Source organism: Pipistrellus hanaki (assembly GCF_964339955.1).
Source record: "Pipistrellus hanaki genome assembly, chromosome: 1".
NCBI classification, from domain to species: Eukaryota; Metazoa; Chordata; class Mammalia; order Chiroptera; family Vespertilionidae; genus Pipistrellus; species Pipistrellus hanaki.
Window position 1 is genome coordinate 190,044,821 of NC_140503.1, and position 18,516 is coordinate 190,063,336.

An 18,516-nucleotide genomic window follows, 5' to 3' on the forward strand; every position below is an offset into this window, starting at 1 on the left:
CAATCTATTTTGGTATTAAACACTTCTCAGAAAATTATATCCTTCAGTCTTGAAACTTTCTCAAGTTTTACATACTGTCCCCTTTTCATTTGCAAAACTTACTTGTGATATAACTGTTTACAATTTGTATATGTAACTTAGACGCATGGTACCTAGTCAGTGCTGAGTGTTAGTGTTGTTGCTGGTGTTATTTCTGTATCTGTGGCTAAATCACCTTTTTATTCCTAACTTTGCCTTTTATGTCTTTTCCCTATTTTGTTTTTGTTAGTGAAAATCATTTGTCCAGAATTTCCCCCTCCAATTATGTTTCTGATTATTGCTTCTGACCCTAGTGTTTTTCTGGAAATACCTGTAATTCTAGGGTAGGATTCCATTGGCTGCCCTGTATCTCAAAACCATGTTTATTTCCTGCATCAATGATGATGTTTTCCGTGTTTTCACTATTCTTGGTTTTTCTTGTGCGTCACCAACTACCATTTAGGTTTCCCCCCACATTAGTCTGTTCTCATCATATATGATTTTTAACCTCAAAAGAATATTATGTATGCTACTGAGATGCCAAGTAGCAAATCATTTTTAGATACATTATTTTCTTCTTATTCATTTTTTAAATCTGTAAAATGTTTTTCAAAAGCATGCCCCTCTCCATCCCCCAGCCCCAAATGAGATATTGGTGAATATACAGGATGTCTGGCTTGCTCTTTGGTCCTGATCTCTGTCCATTTGTGTGTTGATCAACTCTTCTCAATTTAACAAGAAGAGTAGCGAAAATAATTATCACATCATCACTAAAAATTAATAGGAACAGTTTCTCATCTAAACTTCATTAAAGAAACGACTTGAAAGTCTATTTTGGCCACCTTTTAAGAGGAAATTAGAAAACACAGTGATTATGATTAATAGGAAAGTAAAGGTAAATGTGATAGTCCATGGGGGAGGGGTAGCAAGAACCTCAGTTTACCCTGTGCAGGGTCCCACAGGTAGACTAAAAAACTAATCTGTAGGTTTGTCCATACCACATAACATAATTACAAAACTAGTAAAAACTAAGACTAAGCTGAACATTTTATAATTAAGCTTTAGTATCACTATTCTTCCTGTATTCAAGAAATGAGGTTAGAGATGGATTTAATGGCTCTTCAGGACTTCTTATGCTTAACTCATCTGCTACATTTTGGAGAAGGTTGAGTCCAGTACTTCACCGAGACTGCTGTAAGTAATTAAGATGCAATTGCTCTCCTGCTGTTGGTTAATCAGGGTCACCTCTATATTTCTTACTGATTCAAGTTGGAGACCAGTTAATATCCATTTTCACAGGGACACAGTTTAAAGCCTCTTCTGAGTGCTTAATCAGCTGCCTCTTGCAACGCCAGGTAAAAATCCATTAGCCTGAACCCATTTTTGGTCAAGAAAATAATTTTATAGTTAAGGGAAAGCACCATCATTAATGCATTTTCATAAAGAGATACATTTTTGTGTGTAATATTGCTGGTGGTATATGAGCATTTGATTCTAGTCTAGAAACGCTTATCTTGATAGGCTTAAAAAAACCAAAGCACCCATTATTAACAATTGTGTTCTTGTATAATAGACAATGTATAAATACTGAACTAAGTAAAAAAAAAGCACATTTCCTTTCCCCAAGTTAAAACTAAATAGTAAAAACTATTACCTCTTCTATAATCAGAGATACCATCCTGTATAATAAAAGTGTAGTATGCAAATTGTCCCCTTGTCGGGAAGGTCTTCTGGGAGTTCGGCCAGCAATGGCCACTGAGGGGTGGGGGTGGGGGAGAACCTGGCAGGCAGCTGGGGGCAAGGAGGGAGGCCCTGGCCAGCTGCAGCAGGCAGTCAGGGGAAGGGAGGAAGAACCCAGCCAGTAGTTGACAGCTGCTAGGGACCCTACCAGTGCACAAATTTCATGCACTGAGCCTCTAGTGTTTAAATAATTAGAAATGCTGAAAACTTAAAATTGCTCTGTCTAAACGATTTAGTTCATATCTGCAGAAGGGCTGGGGAGATGGTTTTGCAACTTAACAGCAAAGTGAGAAAGGGGTCAGGAGCAAAGGTAACCCCACAACTTGGTCTGCACATCCTCCAGCATCTCAGATGCTAAGGAAGGCAGAGAAGGAGCAGGAAGAAGAGAAGGGCCTCCTGGTCCTCCTGGGGCTGCAATGCACAGCTGAGAATACAGAAGGAGCTGTGAGACAGAGACGTTTGCCAAAATGGTGCCATGTCTGAGCATATTGCCAAGCTGGGAGAACACCTGTTTTGACCTCCACTCCCAGCACTGAATTTGCATTTGCCCATGACAGACATTTACAGAATCGATCTGTCCCTGATTTCTTTTCTTCTTGAAAGTGAAAACTGGTAGGGGAAGTGTTCATAGCATTGTAATGGCCCACACTGATTTTGCAATCCAACTTGCCTCTTATTCACTCTTGGTTTCACTCTCCTCCCATACTACTGGGTAGAAAAAAATGAGAAAGAAAAAGCAGGGATTGCGAGCAATGAAGAATAGTACACATGCTTGTGGGTTAATACAGATTTTATTTTGAGCAAATAATTATGTTTTGTAAACCTGGATTATGGGTTACTCTACAATAGGTGTTTTTGTGTGAATATGGGATGGATGGAAAAGGTCAGACTCTGGTTTTCACATAATCACCTTTGAATCATCCTATTCCCCCCACTTTTAAAATTTTTAATTAAATTTAATTTGAACATCAGAAATTTATGCCTCACAGTACTGAAGGCTGGATGTATGAGATCAGAGTGCTAGCATGGAGGTTCTGGTTGCAGACTGTTAACTTCTCACTGTGTCTTCATAAGAGAGAGAGCCACCCCCACTTTTTTTTTTTAAATCCTCACTTGAGAATATGTTTTTATTGATTTTTAGGAAGAGAGGAAGGGTGAGAGAGAGGACAGAAACATCGATGTGAGAGAAACATCAATCATTTGCCTCTCGTACATGCCCCTACTGGTGATCAAACCCATAACCCAAGTATGTGCCCTGACTGGGCATAAAACCACAGCCTTTTGGTGTATGGGACAATGCTTCAACCAACTGAGCCATCCGGCCAGAACCTTGCCCTCACATTTTAATAGTCAACATCAATTCTCTTTCTTTTAAAAAAAATATGTTTTCATTGATTTCATATAGAGGAAGGGAGAGGCAGAGAGGAAATTGATTGGCTGCCTCCTGCATGCTCCCTACTGGGACCAACCTTAAAACCCAGGCATGTGCCCTGACCAGGAATTGAACCGTGACCTCCAGGTTCATAGGTCAATACTCAAATCACTGAGCCACACCAGCTGGGAAGTTCTATTTCTCAACTGACTCTAATCTAGGGGTGTCGAACTCAATCAGAGAAGGGGCCAAAATCTAAAATCCAGCCTAAATCGCAGGCCGAATGGTTTACTGAACAGTCATAAACTGACAATGTCATAAACTGACAGCGGAGTGCAGTGATGACAGTGCGGTGCGGGCCACATTGCAAGGCCTGGCGGGCTGGATTTGGCCCGCGGGCCTTGTGTTTGACATATGTGCTCTAATCCATACCCACCTCTGCATTTCACCTTTCATCCCTCTGGGTTATCTTTTGCCTGGATCATGACATTAGGTAGGCTCCTAGTTAGGTGTCTCATCTCTGGCCTCTTCACAATGCTACCTCCAGAGTTACAAATCTCCACAGTATTCTCCTAACTTCTGAAATGGGCCTCAAAGGACATTTCTGGTCTCATGTTTCTCAATGCCCTGCTTTCTAACTAATTCAAGAACTGCTGGTCTTGGGACAATCATGACACCATCACATCCCCTGCTCTAGATCTACAGAGAGAAAGCTCTTAGTTCTTCTAATTTCAGTGCAAACATCACATCCTCTGGAGGTCTGTTCAGAAGAGTGGAGGAAGGCAGAATAAAATGGAGAGTCACTGTCTCCATTTGGCTCCCATAGCACTTGCACAACACCATATTATTGCATTGGTCAAGTTGAATCCTATTTAACTGCATACACATCTCTCTGTGTTTAGGTAGGTGCTTAAGAGATAGATGATTACTTACTTTTGTACCCACAGCACATAGAACTTGGGTATTACTCAGAGAACTTAGCATAGTCTTATGCATGGTAGACACAACATTGATTTGCTGGTTATTTTATTGAACAACACTATAAAATGTACATTTCCAGACCCACATGGAGACAGTATAAGGTCCAGATCTACTATACCAAAATATAGTAGACCTGACAGTCGTATGGGCATTTCCTTGTAGGTAGGTAACTGCTTTTCTCTTGCTGCTTTTATGATTCTCTCTTTGTCTTTAGCTCTTAGCATTTTAATTATGACGTGTCTTGGTGTGGTCCTCTTTGGGTTCATCTTGTTTGGGGTTCTCTGTTGTTCCTGGACTTGTGAGTCTATTTCTTTCACCAGCTAGGGGAAGTTTCTGTCATTTCTTTAAGTAGGTTTCAATATCTTGCTCTCTCTCTTCTCACACTCCATAATGTAAATGTTGGTATGCTTTAAGTTTTCCAGAGGCTTTTTATACTATCTTCTAATTTTTGGCTTCTTATTTATTTTTGCTCTTTTGGTTAGGTGTTTTTTTTACTTCCTTATATTTCAAATTGTTGATTTTGATTCTTGAAATACTCTACTGTTGAATCCCAGTATATTATTCTTTATTTCAGGCAGTGTATGCTTAATTTCTGACTGGTCCTTTTCCTTTTTTTTTTTTTTTTTTTTTTTTTTTTTTTTTTTTTTTTTTTTTTGGCATTCTCACTAAGATCCTTGAAAGTCTAATCTTGGAGAAACCAGATTCTTGGGTAACAAGATTCTTGAGTAACCTTATAACCTTGGTTTTGAACTCTATATCCAGTAGTTTGCTTTTTTCCATTTCTTTCATTTCTGACATGTTTTTTTGTCTCCACATTTTGGCTGCTTTCGTGTGTTTGTTTAAATATATTAGGAAGAGCTGCCATGTCTTGAGTTGGTAGAGTGGCCTTGTGTACCAGGTGTCCCATAGAACCTAGTGGCTTAACCTCCCTGGTAACCTGAGCTGGGAGCTCTAGGTACACCCCTTTGTGGGCTGTGAGCACAGTCTTGTTTTGGTTGAGACATGATTGCTATTTGTGTCACTCCAGGAAAATTGGCTGTGAGGACCAGTTGTGACTACAGTGGGAGAGCTACTGTGCAGGAGACACCCCTATGGAGCAGGACTTGCTTCAGTGGGGCTTTGGTGCTCACTGAGTACCCCTTGAGTGTGTCACTTATGGATATGTAGAGTTGTAATCTGGTATGGTCTGACATTGACAACTGCGTACACTGGCTCTTGTGTCTTCAGGGAGGTGCCAAGTCAGCCACTGCCTGGGGCCACCCAGCAGAAGCTACAGGGAGATCTGCAGATTCCTCCTCTTTGTATTGGGTTTGGAAGTGCCCAGATGAGGCCCAGCTATGAAGCTAGACAGAGAAGGTGCTGGTGCCAGGTCTTGGGCCTTTGATAGGTTTGGGGTTCCTGACCCAGCTGATTTTAGTCTGAGCAAAGACAGGCTGGATGTTCTCTGCAAAGATGATCTCCCTCCTGATTAAAAAAAGCAGCACAGCCTTCGGCGCCTCTGCACCCATCCCGGTCTCAGTGTGCTTTCTTCCTAATTTCTCTAGTTGTAGGACTTTCCTTCAGCCAGCTTCCCGGGGGTTCTGGATGATGACTGTTCTGTATTTTAGTTGTAATGTTGATGTGGTTGTAGGAGCTGGTGAGTACAGATGTTTACCCATGCCACCATCTTGGTTCCTCTAATCATATTTTTTGATTTTTTGCATGTCTTGTGATTGTCATTGTATTCCGGGCATTGTATTTCAAGGAGATGTTATTTTAAGAGTTCCTTTTCCAATGCTGACTGACAGAGCAAAGGGATAATTCCTTCAGTATTTGAAATCCATACAACTGGTTGTAGTTTTAGTTGGATTCAGTTTACTTTGAATAAAACTGTTTCAATGGTAATACTTGTTGAATATTCATGTTAGGTTCCAGTGAACTTTGACTTCTACTGAATATCAAGAGATTATTGAAGACTTTATTCTGATTTTCTATCTCAGATTTCTACCATCCTGTGTTGCCAATGGTCAGCAAATATCTAACAGAGAAAACTGTTGATTCTTTTGGGGCTCCTCTACCTATAAAGCCAGCTCACCAAGAAAGAACTCTCATCTCTGAAGATTAAATTTGTCTAATTATTTTTGTCTCTACAGCTCTTTATTTCTTTAAAAATAGGATATTTATAATTTATTTTTTTAAGTTGTTGCAGTTTCACTCAGAAGCAGATGTTCTTAGGACTATAGTCAAGTGAACATTTTTCTTACAAATTAAATTTTAAAATTTAATTGTTCTCCAGTTCAATTTGTCTCCATAATTCTCTTTACCACACAAAAATATGCTGAATTATGTGAACTGTGAAACAATGGCTTGAACTGTGGAAGTAGCTTCTGCATTCATAAAAACTTATTGTGAAAACACTTTAAATATTAGCCACCTTTAAGCTACATGGCTCTCTCTTGGCTTTTGTCAGTGATAAATAGTTCTCTTTTCAACAATAGTTTCAATGTTTGCCCATTTTAACTTCTTTTGGTGATAAGTAATTTATTTTTGGAACCAATTTATTCTGGGAACCTAATTGGAACCTATTTTAGAACTTTGATGACTGTTGATTTCAACTAGAAGAGATATAATTTTATATGTAAAAATATTTGTTTCAGCTCTTTTTTTTTTTTAATGGACTAAGTGGGTGGAACTGGTTGGTGGAGAAGATTCTGCTGGAATTCCCACTCTGTGAAGCTGAGGCAATTCTCTGCACCTAAGAGGAGAAGTGGGGTGTGACTTTGGACTCAGGTGTGAGTCCACATCCTGGTCAAAAATCCCTCCTTGGGAAGAGGTCTTACTAATTGAATTCCAGCAAATTCATATCTAGCCAATTAATACTCTACACTTTATAATGTTTGTTAAGAATGAACTTAGAAACCCTTTATTTTGACTTCAATTTTTAACTTTAAAAAGCATTTTATAAAACTGTATAGTACAATTTTTTCCCCAATTAAATCTTTATTGTTGAAAGGGGTCAATGGGAATAAAAGGGGAAATATTACTTTAATTTTTGACTGTCTGAATCATCTCTTAATACTTTCTACATTTAGCCTATCAAGTATCCAAAGGGAAAAAATTTCCAGTATCACATAAATGTCTAGTACGAATATATTTTGTTTTTATTTGAAATAATTTAAACCACCCTATATAATAAAAGCCTAACATGCAAATTGACTGAATGGCAGACTGACTGGTTGCTATGATGAGCACTGACCACCAGGAGACAGACGCTCAATGCAGGAGCTGCCCCCAGTGCGCAGGCCCCAGGCCAGACAAGGTGGGTGCCAGTGGGAGCCTCCCAATTGCCCTGCCGGTTGTCCTGCAGATCTGCCCTGATTGCTAGCAAGGCCCAGGGACCATACCCATGCATGAATTTCATGCACCGGGCCTCTAGTGATTTAGAAACTAATGATTGTGTAGCCCTTTATAGTTTACAAAGAACTCTCACATAGACCCCACAACAAACCCTTGATATTTGCTCAACATATACTTTTACTTTTAGTTTACCTGTTATTATTTCCCCATTTCATGAGTGTGGTCAGTAATGCATGGTGAGGCCAGTGACCTAACCTATCAGGACCAGGGCTTTAACTCAGGTTGTAAAATAGAATTTCTGGGTCTTTTCCACTATGTTTGTTCCTCTACAAGTTCTGTTCTTCCCTAGTAGATATGATGTGTTCTCAGCATAAAATGTCTCATGAGTTAATTCTCAGAGAGTGAAACCTGGACACATGTGTGGGCACCTTACTCCATCACCCTCTCATCCTTGTGACCAAAAAGCACAAGTTCAACCCCCTGGCCAGGATCAGCAGGCACAGCTGGCACGTCTCTAGGACCTTGGGCCACAGCCCAAAGCACAACTTGTGGGGAGGAAAGTTAAAAAAAGCCAAGCATATGAAAGACTTAAGTCCAAGTTCTCTCTGGATCCCAATTCCCTGGGTACTTTAAAATGAAAGCTTTGTTTGGTCCTGAATTTATTTGTATCTAACATAAGAGCTAATATCTGTGAAGCCTCTAAAGATATAAAAACATTTATTCATCCAGCAAGAGTGAGTTTTCCTGCCAATAACACTACCATCAAGTGAAGTAATAAGCCACGTTTTGCCGCCCACAGGGGTCATTATGACTTCTAGAAGTATCACAAGAGAGCACTGGGCAAGGAAGCTGGAGCTCAAAAGTGGCACATATATGCCCATTGTTACCATAGTTACGACGAGAAAGGCCATCAGAGCGGTACTTTCCACTATAAGCAGTGAGATTAGCCTTGGGTGGTTTAGAATCACTGGGGTGAATAATCCTAGTTCTAGCCACAGGGGTTCTTTATGGTTGCCATGAGTTTCATCATGTAACAGGGAGCAGAAGGAGGGATAAATGATTTCTTTTTGCTCAATGAAGTTGTTACTGATGTTCTATCAGTTAACCTTTGCTTTCAGAAGGTGCAGAAACTTACAAAGTCTTCAAATTATTCACCCCCCTGCCAGCAAACTGTTGGAATTAATGGCCATGGTTAGTTTGGGTATAACACACTAAAGGGTGATCAAAGGGGGAGAATGTCTCTCTCATTCCTGAATTTCAGGGTAGCGCTAGGGAGATCATAGCAAATGAGATCCCCCAGGACATACCCACAGCGCTTGTTACCTCCCAAAGCAGGCTTTCTAAGCATGATGAAGTCTGTTCCAACTTGCCTTCCAACGTTTGCATCTCCTCCATAGCACCACTCCCTGCCAGAGTGGATTGCAGTCTCTACTGTAATGACAACTTCATTGGTGACACACTCATTACAATTTAAGGCAGGTGATTTCATAACAAATAAGAACCAACACTTATTATGGGTTACTCTACGTGAGACACTGTAAGTGCCCTGTAATTTCATTTCTGCCTCAGAATGAATGACCTGGGAAGGTACATAACTATTATCATCATCTCTGTTTCACAGGTAAGGAAACTAGGGTAGTTTGTAAAGAAACTCATTTAAATCACACAGCTATGACATATTCGTCAGGACCCAGAGATACGTGACCCTAAAACCTGAGATAGTGTGACGTCCTCTGAAAGTGTGACATCCTGATTTCTTCACTTGGAGATGACATCTGTCTCCTTGTATTTCCATCCACTGGTCCTTGTTCTACCTTCTCAAGGCCATGGAAAAGTCTTCATTCCTCTGCCACTCCTAGCTCTTCAGCTTGCGAACATGGCTTTCAGGACCTTTTGTGTTCTGTTCAGACCACCTGGTGCTGTTTTCAGATGTCCATTTTCCAGCCTGTTCTAAACCATGTGTGTGTCCTGCTTGGCTTATTACATCAGCTTTCTAACGAGTCTCCCTGCTCTGTCTTCTGCCATACACTCAGGAGCCACTGGAGGTCTTCAAATATGTCAGATCACTTTAGTATTCAGCTTAAAACACTGGTGCTTCTCATATCATTCAAAGTAAAAATAATGTATTTATAGCCAACTTTGAGATAACACCCATGATATGGTCTGCACACTTAACTGTCCTGCTTTCTGGTCCCTGAACATGCCAATCATATTCCCAACTCCTCTCCCTGAAGGCTCTGTCTGAACATCCACTGGCTTCTTTCCCAACTCTCTTTCTGTCTCCCTTCCAAAGTCACCTTCTGAGGGAGGCCTTTCCCAACTACTCTACGGGAAACCTGTCGCCTCACTGCTGTTCCCGCTCTTCCATCCTTTCTGTATTTCTCTCCATAGCACTTCTCACCATCTGACTTGTTTCTTTTACTTACTCCTTTGATATTAGGTCTAGTAATAATTAATGTCGTTTTCTAATACTTTTTAAAATCGAATTTATTTAAACAATACAACAAAATTTAATCAACAATATAGTTGCTGTTGTTTTCTACTACTTGTGCCCAATGCTCAGGAAGCATTTTAATCCCTCTGTTGTAAAATTCTTGTGATTTTGATGCAAAAAATTCGGTCAATGCATTTTTGAGGCATTCTTCATTATTAAATTTTTTTCCAAGAAGAAAGTTTTGCAAAGAACGAAACAAATGGTAATCGGAAGGGGCAATATCAGGAGAATATGCAGGTTGAGGGAGAACTTCCCATTCCAACTGGCGCAGTTTTTCAGCAGTGATTCTTGCAGTATGCGGTCGTGCGTTATCGTGGTGAAGAATTACGCCCTTCCGATTAATCAGCGCGGGTTCTTTTTCTCTTAAAGCTTGGGCTAACCTTTCCAATTGGGCACTATACACTGCACTTGTAATGGTTTGGTTAGATGGTAAAAGTTCATAATGAAGAATTCCTTTAAAATTCCACCAAACACACAACATCACTTTTTTCACATGCAAGTCAGGTTTTGGCGTGGGCTGCGGAGCCTCATTTTTGTCCAACCATTGAGGCCGCCTTTTCAAATTAACATACAGCACCCATTCTTCATCTCCGATAACAATTTGCTCTAAAAACGGCAAACGGTTTTGATGAGAGAGGAGCGAACTGCAAATTGTGACTCTTTGATTACGGTTGTTGTCGGTCAACTCATGAGGAACCCATTTTCCAAACTTTTGGACTTTGCCAAGTGCACGCAATTGATTGGAAATTGTTTTTTGTGAACAATTTAAAGTTGTCGCAAGCTCTTGTTGGGTAATTTGAGAATTTTGCACCAAAAAGAGCTTGACGAGCTTCGTGATCAAAATTGGACACACGGCCTCGACTACTCTTGTCATCTAACGAAAAATTTCCCTCGCGAAATTTCTCAAACCAACGCTGGCATTTTCTGGCGCTAACTGCATCTTGACCAAGAGCACTTCAGATGTTTTTTGCAGCCTCACTTGCTTTTCTTCCTAATTGGAACTCGTAAAGCATGCAGTGCCAAATATGCTCTTCATCCGCCATCTTCTTAGCCCTAGTTTTGCAACAAAAACCAAACCAAACACAAACTTTTTCAAGCAAAACTTGTTAATTGCACTTCACACGTTCTGTAGATACCACGTGTTTGAAGGTTATGTCAATACAAGTCAACGCCAAGCAAGATTTTAAATGAATGTTTAAAAACGACATTAATTATTACTAGACCCGATATGTGCTTGCTCTCTCCCCTTAACCCCCCTATAAGAAAGCAAGCTCTGTGAGGGTAGAGTGTTTTATCTTCTAAGTTTGGTTCTAAGGTTAAATCATGTGAAACTGGCCCACAAAATTACTACAGCATATGGGTCAACCTACCATGCCCCCAGCACTGAGAGCAGCCCCTGGTGCAGAGTAGCATTTAGTAGGTAGTTGGTGAAAAATAAATAAGTTATTCATTTACTGATACTAAAAATATTGTTAAGAGCGTTCATGTACTTTATTATCTCTGGCAAGGACTTAATCAACTGGTCAGGTTTCTAGTGTCATCCCTGTCATCTTGATCCTCTGTGGAGTTGAATACAGGGATATGCAAATAAATATTAGGAGCACTTGTGTTGATACACTGAGACAAGCTTTTAATTGCAAGACTTGGTATTTCCTTCATAGACTTCAATAGTAATTTTGCCCCTCAACCGTCAGAATCAAAGCTTCCTGTGTTGCAAGGGGCAACTTTCCCGTCAACTGGTAGGATTTGTTTGGATTCAAGATAAAGTGCTTTAGACAGTTTCTGCACAGTTACCTGCCAGAGACTGACCTTCTGATCTTACTACCCTGTGTTTACACAGAGGAGTAAGTATTGTTCAAAAAATGATGATGAATTAATAATAATGTTCCACTCGAATCTGTAGCTTATAATGAATGTCTGGCTGGAAATCTCTGCATAATCAATCTTTTTTTAAACAGAGCATCATCTCCTGTTGGCAGATCTGACGTAGCCTATTTGGTTTACTTGTACATTTCAACAAATGTGCTTAAAAAATGCCAGGCATTCTAATGTTGAGACATAGAGATGCCATGATTAAATACAACGTAAGAATATCCAGGATTATTATTGTAGGACTGATACAGTAATCCCTATTGCTGATCACCGGCATGGAGGAACCTTTTGTCAAGCCCAAGTCATCCCTCCCATTCCCAGTTCAGATTATTCACCGTTAATGTGCAGTCCCTCTTATGGAAAGTTGAGGGTTTCCTTCTCAAACACTGAGGTCAAGAAGACAGCTTGAAAATTTTAAATAGAAACAGAAAAGCAAGTATCCCCACCCTTTTTAAAAGCCCCTTAAGAATCACAAATCAGAAAGAATTCTCACATTCATCCACAATTTCATATAAAGCATTAGTTTTTTTATACCCACAACAAAACATGGACCTGCAGAAGTTTTCAAACAATCCTCCAGCAGCTTCATGCGGGCCTTCTGGAGCTCGGGGCTGTCCCACTCGTCTTCGTCCACGCCCCAGTACAGATCTATGACCTGGGGACCAACAGAGGAGGCAGCATTAATTCACCTGGGGGAACCTTATTTACCTGCGGGCTTTATTCTCATGCACAGTGTTAAGCTAACACTTTTAACTTTTCTTCTTGCAGCATTTTTTCCCCTGAGAGAAGGAAAATGATTTTTCAGATCCATTTTTTTAATCCCATGATGGGTTTGGGGTGAACATGACCATTTCTTATGTTCTGATTACACTGTTGACATGGGCCCCGAGAAGATGAAATGTTATATGTCAGTGAAGGCTTTCATCATATTGAAATGGGAACAGGACTTCAAAAAATGTTTGAAAGCAGCTGGTATATGGTTATACATTATCTGAGACAATTAAGTAACAAAGTACGCTACTGAATGTCTTTTAATGTGAGAAGGGAAAACCACAATGGGCATCCATATATATATATATATATATATATATATATATATATATATATATACACACTGACCTGAAGTTAAACATCTACATTTCTTTGTTTTCTTTTCTTACTTCCTTTTTAAAAAAAGAACCTGTTATTATTATGGTTGATCACACGGGGACAAACATTTTGTTTACATCTGTCCTATCTATGAGCAACCTTGCTTTCATCAATACATACCTGAAAACCATGTGTTGGGAAGCAATGAAAGGTATGGCTTACTAAGAAGGGAGGATAATAGGAGCTTCTATCTCCTCACTTCAAAGGCTACAGGGAAGATTCTGAGAGTCTGTAAGAACTTTTGCAAGTACACGCTTTGAAAAATTCACTACGGAGAGCAGTATGGGTTTCACTCCCTTTACTCAACTGCTATCTGCATAAGGTAAATGTTTCCAGTCGTAGCTTTGAAGAGTTCTTCTTTTCCTTCCCTTATTTCACACAGCAGGAAAAGACCCTCCCCTCCTTACTGTTTGTTCGTGTGGCATTCAATGAGATGGAAGCACTCCAAGGAGAGGCTGGGGATTTTGTGTGCTTCCCAGCCATGGCCCCACACAGGTGTTTTTATCTACCTGCATTTTTGGTTTTAGAGATTTAACAGCTTCTTTAAAAAATATTCCCTCAGCCCAATCCATGAATTTCACAATTTATGAAACTATCAGCTGACTTTGGGTTCTTCCCTTTAATCTATCTTAGAAGATTTAATCACAATATTAAGGAAGGGTACATCTGAAATTATACCATCACTGTCCAATATGAGAGCCTTTAGCAGTGGCTATTTAAAATTCAATATAAATTAATTAAAAATTCAGCTCTTCAAATGCTCAATAGTAACATGTGGCTATTGACTACCATGCTGGAAGGCAGAGATATGGAATACTTTACCATCATATAAAGTTTAATTGGACTGAACTGTAAATTACTGAGATTCATATACTGAAATAATTAGAACAAGATACTTCGGCCATCTCCCATCTGCCAATAAACTACCAAAGTAAACACACGCTGACTGCAATGCAAATGGTAACTCTTAGTTGTGCCATGCATGAGCTAACAACTACATATAGAGCATGGTCTCCATCCTTTTGGCTGACACTGTTTGAATATATCTGAGGAAAAGTCTGATTTAGAACAAATAAAGAGAAACAAAAATGTATTTATGAATTTGGAAATATGTAAATATGAAGATTAATAGAACAAAAGATATATACACACACACACACACACACACACACACACACACACACACCTGTTCTTCTCTCACCTTCTTTTAATGAAAAAATTATATAAAGTAATAATTATAACAGTATGTCAGTGGGTTTGTAACATATATAGATGTCACATATGTAATAATAGTACAAAAGGGAATAGAGTTACATAGAATTAATCTTTCTATAGCTCACTGGAATTAACTTAGCATAAATTACAAGTAGATTCTGATAAGATGTAAAATAACTACAAAGAAAAGGATTTAAAAAAGTGAAAAAATAATAAAAGGAATTAAAATGTTACACCATAAAATATTCACTTAGTACAAAGCAAAGAAGTAAAGGAGGAACACAAAAGACATGAAACATAGAAAAAAAAGTCAAATGGCAAATGTAAATCCAACCAACTATACCAATAATACAATTAAGCATGATTGGATTAAATCATCATGTCTATGGCAGACCATGTAAAAACAAGACCCCCCTATATGTAATCTAAAGGAGACACATTTGGCTTCCAATAGGCTGAAAGTAAAAGGGTAGAAAAGGACACACCACACACAGCAACCATAGAAACCGCATGCCTATACTAATATCAAACAAAAGAGATAGCAATAAAGAGGGCCATTTTATGATAAAAGGGTCAATCCATCAGAAGGTATAAAAATTATAAATGTATTTGCTACTAAATACAATAAAGCATTAATATACATGACGCACAAACTGACATAAATGATGGGAGAAACAGACATTTCAACTATCATGGCTGGAAACTTGAATATCTCACATTCAATAATGGCAATAACAACTAGGAAGAAGATCAACAAAACTAGAAGAGTGGAATAATACTATAACCTAACATTTCCATAGAACAATGTACCCAACAACAATAACAACAGAATATACATTGTTCTTAAGTACACACAAGACATTCTCCAGGATAGAACACAAAATAAATCATAAAACAAGGCCCTATAAACTTCAACAGATTTAAATTATATAAAGAAATGTTCTCTGAATATAATTCAGTGATGTTAGAAATCAATAATAGAAAGAAATTTGGAAAATTCACAAATATATAGAAATTAACACAATTTTAAATAACATATAAATCAAAGAATAAATCACATGGGTTTCAGTTAAAGCAGCATTTAAAAGGAAATGTATAGCTGTAAACACCTATATTAAAAAAGATCTCAAATCATTAATCTAACTTTTTACCTTAAGATAGCAGAAAGCAAGCAGAAGGAAAGAAATAATGGAGTAAAATGAAAATTAATGAAACAATTGAGAAAATCAATGAAACCAAATGAAACAATTGAGAAAATCAATGAAACCAAAAGTTGGTTCTTTGAGATCAACAAAATAGACAAAACTTTAGCTGGGTTGACCAAAAACAAAACAGAAACTAACAAAAAAACAAGAGCCAGGAGACTCAAAAATTACTAACATCAGCAGTGAAAGGCCATTACTATTGAGTTCGCAGGAAAAAAAATTAAATAATACTATGAACAACTGTATGCCAATGTATAAAACTGGCAAATTTCTAGAGAGACACAGTTACATAAATTGACTCTGGACAAAATAGAAAATGTGAAGACATTTTTAATGAGATTAAATAGTAATTTTTAAAAACTGCACAAGAAATAAAGCTTAGTTCCATGTAGATGTGCTACAAAAATTTGCCAAACTTATAAAAAAAAAATTAATACCAATTCTTCACAGCATCCCCAAAATTAGAAGAGAACACTTTCCAATGTATTCTATGATACCAAGGTCAGATAAGTAAACCAGGAAACTATAGAGCTATATCACTTATGAATATAAAACAAATATCCTCAACAAAAATACCAGAAAACCTATTCAGCAACATATATAAAGGATTATACAACACAGCTACGTGAAATTGAACCCAGCAATGCAAGGTTGATTTACCATCAGAAAATCAACTAATACACTACACTATATATTAATAGAATAATGGACAAAAGCCATATGAGCAATCTCAATAGACAGAAACATCTGATAAAATCCAACACCCCTTGATGATAAAAACATTCAAAATTCGGAATAGAAATTAACTTCATAAGCCTAAATAAAAGGCATGCATGAAAAAACTACACCTAATATAACGTTTAAGACAAAGCTTTCTCCCTAAGATTAGGAATGTGAGAAGGATGTCTATTCTCAGTGCTTTTTATTCAATACTGTACTTAAGGTTCCAGCTAGGGCAATTAGGTAGAAAAAAGAAATAAAATACATCCAGATAGGAAATGAAGAAGTAGATCTATCTTTATTCAAAGATGACATGATTTTGTGGTTAACCCTTGAAAAACATGGAAGTTAGAGGTGCTGACCCCTTATGCAGTAAAAAATCTGAATATAACTTTTGAGTCCCCCCAAAATTAACTACTAATAGCCTACTGTTGACCAGAAGCCTTACTGATAACAAACTACTGATTAACACATTTTGTATGTGTTTTCTATACTGTACCCTTACAATGAAGCTAAAGAAAACAAAATGTTAAGAAAATCATAGGGAAGAAAAAATGCATTTACAGTATTTATTGAAAAAAAATCCAAGTGTAATAGTACCCACATAGTTCAAACTCATGTAGTTCAAAGGTCAACTGCATATGGAAAATCCTAAGGAAACCACTAAATATATGTTGAAACTAGTGAGTTGAACAAGGTTACAGAATATAAGATCAATATACAAAAACCAGTTGTACTTCTATACAATAGCAATGAGCAATCAAAGGTGAAATTAAAAAATTTAAATTCCATTTAAAAGCACATCAGAAAGAACAAAAAAATTAGTTTAGGAAATGTAAAATTTATAATCTAAAAATTATAAAACACAAAGAAGATCTGAATAAACTAAAAAACATGTCTTGTGAATGAATTGGGAGACAATGTGTTAAGTTGACAAAATTTATCTACAGACGAAGGGCAATCATTATGAAACTCTTAGCTGACATTTATAGAAATTGACAAGCTGATCCCAAAATTCATATGGAAATTCAAGAGACCCAGAATAGCCAAAATAATCTTTTGTAAAAGAATAATAAAGTCGAAGGACTCGAACTTCCAGATTTCAAACTTACTATAAAGCTACAATAATTAAGACAGGGTAGTATTAGCATTAGGATATCTAATAGAATAAAATTGAGAATTCAGAAATAAATCATTACACTTAGGGCCAACTTATTTCAACAAAGGTGCCAAAACAATTCAAGGAGGAATAGTTTTTTTCAACAAATGGTACTGGGGCAACCAGATATTCACATGGGAAAGAATAGTTTTGACCCCTACCTCACTCCATATACAAAATATAACTCAAAACAGATCATAGCTATAAAGAGTTAAAACTATAAAACTCTAGTTTTTTAAAAATATAGGGTATCTCTTTGTGACTTTGGATTTGACAGTGGTTTCCTAGACATGAGAGCAAAATACAAGTGATCAAAACAAAAAAGATAAATCGAATTTCTTCAAAATTAAAAAATTCTTGTGCTTCAAAGGACTCATAAAGAAAGCAAAAGAGCACTCTCAGAGTGGAAGAAAACATTTGCAAATTATATATTTGATAGCGGACTTGTATCTAGAATATATAAGGAACACCTACAACTCAATAAAAGGATTGGACAAAAAATATGAGTGGACATTTCTTCACAGAGTATATACAGATTGCCAATAAACATATTAAAAAATGTTCAATATAATTACTCACCAGGGAAGTGCAAATTAAAACTTCAAAAAGATAACACTTTATATCCCTTAGGATGGACATACACTGAGTGGCCAGATTATTATGATCTCTGAATGCATAATAATCTGGCTACTCATGCATGGGTTGGGGGTCTGGCCAGGGAGTCACAGGGAGGGGATATGGGGGATTGGCCGGCCTGCCTGCTGGTTGAACTCCTGGTCGAGAGGAAAATTTGCATATTAGCCTTTTATTATATAGGATATACACTGAGTGGCCAGATTATTATGTATTCAGAGATCATAATAATCTGGCCACTCAGTGTAAGTGCTGATGAGGATATGGAGCAATTGGAACTTTCATACATTGATGGTGGGACTATACAATGATGCAGCCACTTTGGAAAAACAGTCTTGGCAGTTCCTTAGATGGTTAATCAAAATTACCACATGATCCAGCAATCCTCCTAGGTATATACCCAACTGAAATGAAAACATATGTACACATAAAAACTTGAACTTGAATATTTATAGCAGCATTACTTATAATAATCAAAAAGTGGAATATAAATGTCTATCAAGTTATCAATGGAGACATAAAACGGTATATTCATACATATACTGGCAATAAAAAGTAATGAAATACTGGCCCAAGGCCACAAAGCAAGGAGGAGCCTTGAAAACATTATGCTAAGTGCAAG

At 37.7% G+C, this 18,516-nt stretch overlaps 1 protein-coding gene across 2 annotated transcripts in view; it reads right to left on the minus strand.

Moving 5' to 3' along the window:
• The window catches only part of NWD2 (NACHT and WD repeat domain containing 2), a 134,154-nt gene that overhangs the window by 56,050 nt on the left and 59,588 nt on the right, over positions 1-18,516 (minus strand). The window contains exon 3 of one of the 2 annotated variants that reach the window (XM_084900295.1): positions 12,352-12,468. In XM_084900295.1, the coding sequence (XP_084756421.1) occupies positions 12,352-12,468 (117 nt within the window). The remainder of the gene's footprint in view (positions 1-12,351; positions 12,469-18,516) is intronic. The other variant, XM_084900296.1, reaches the window with a different exon arrangement.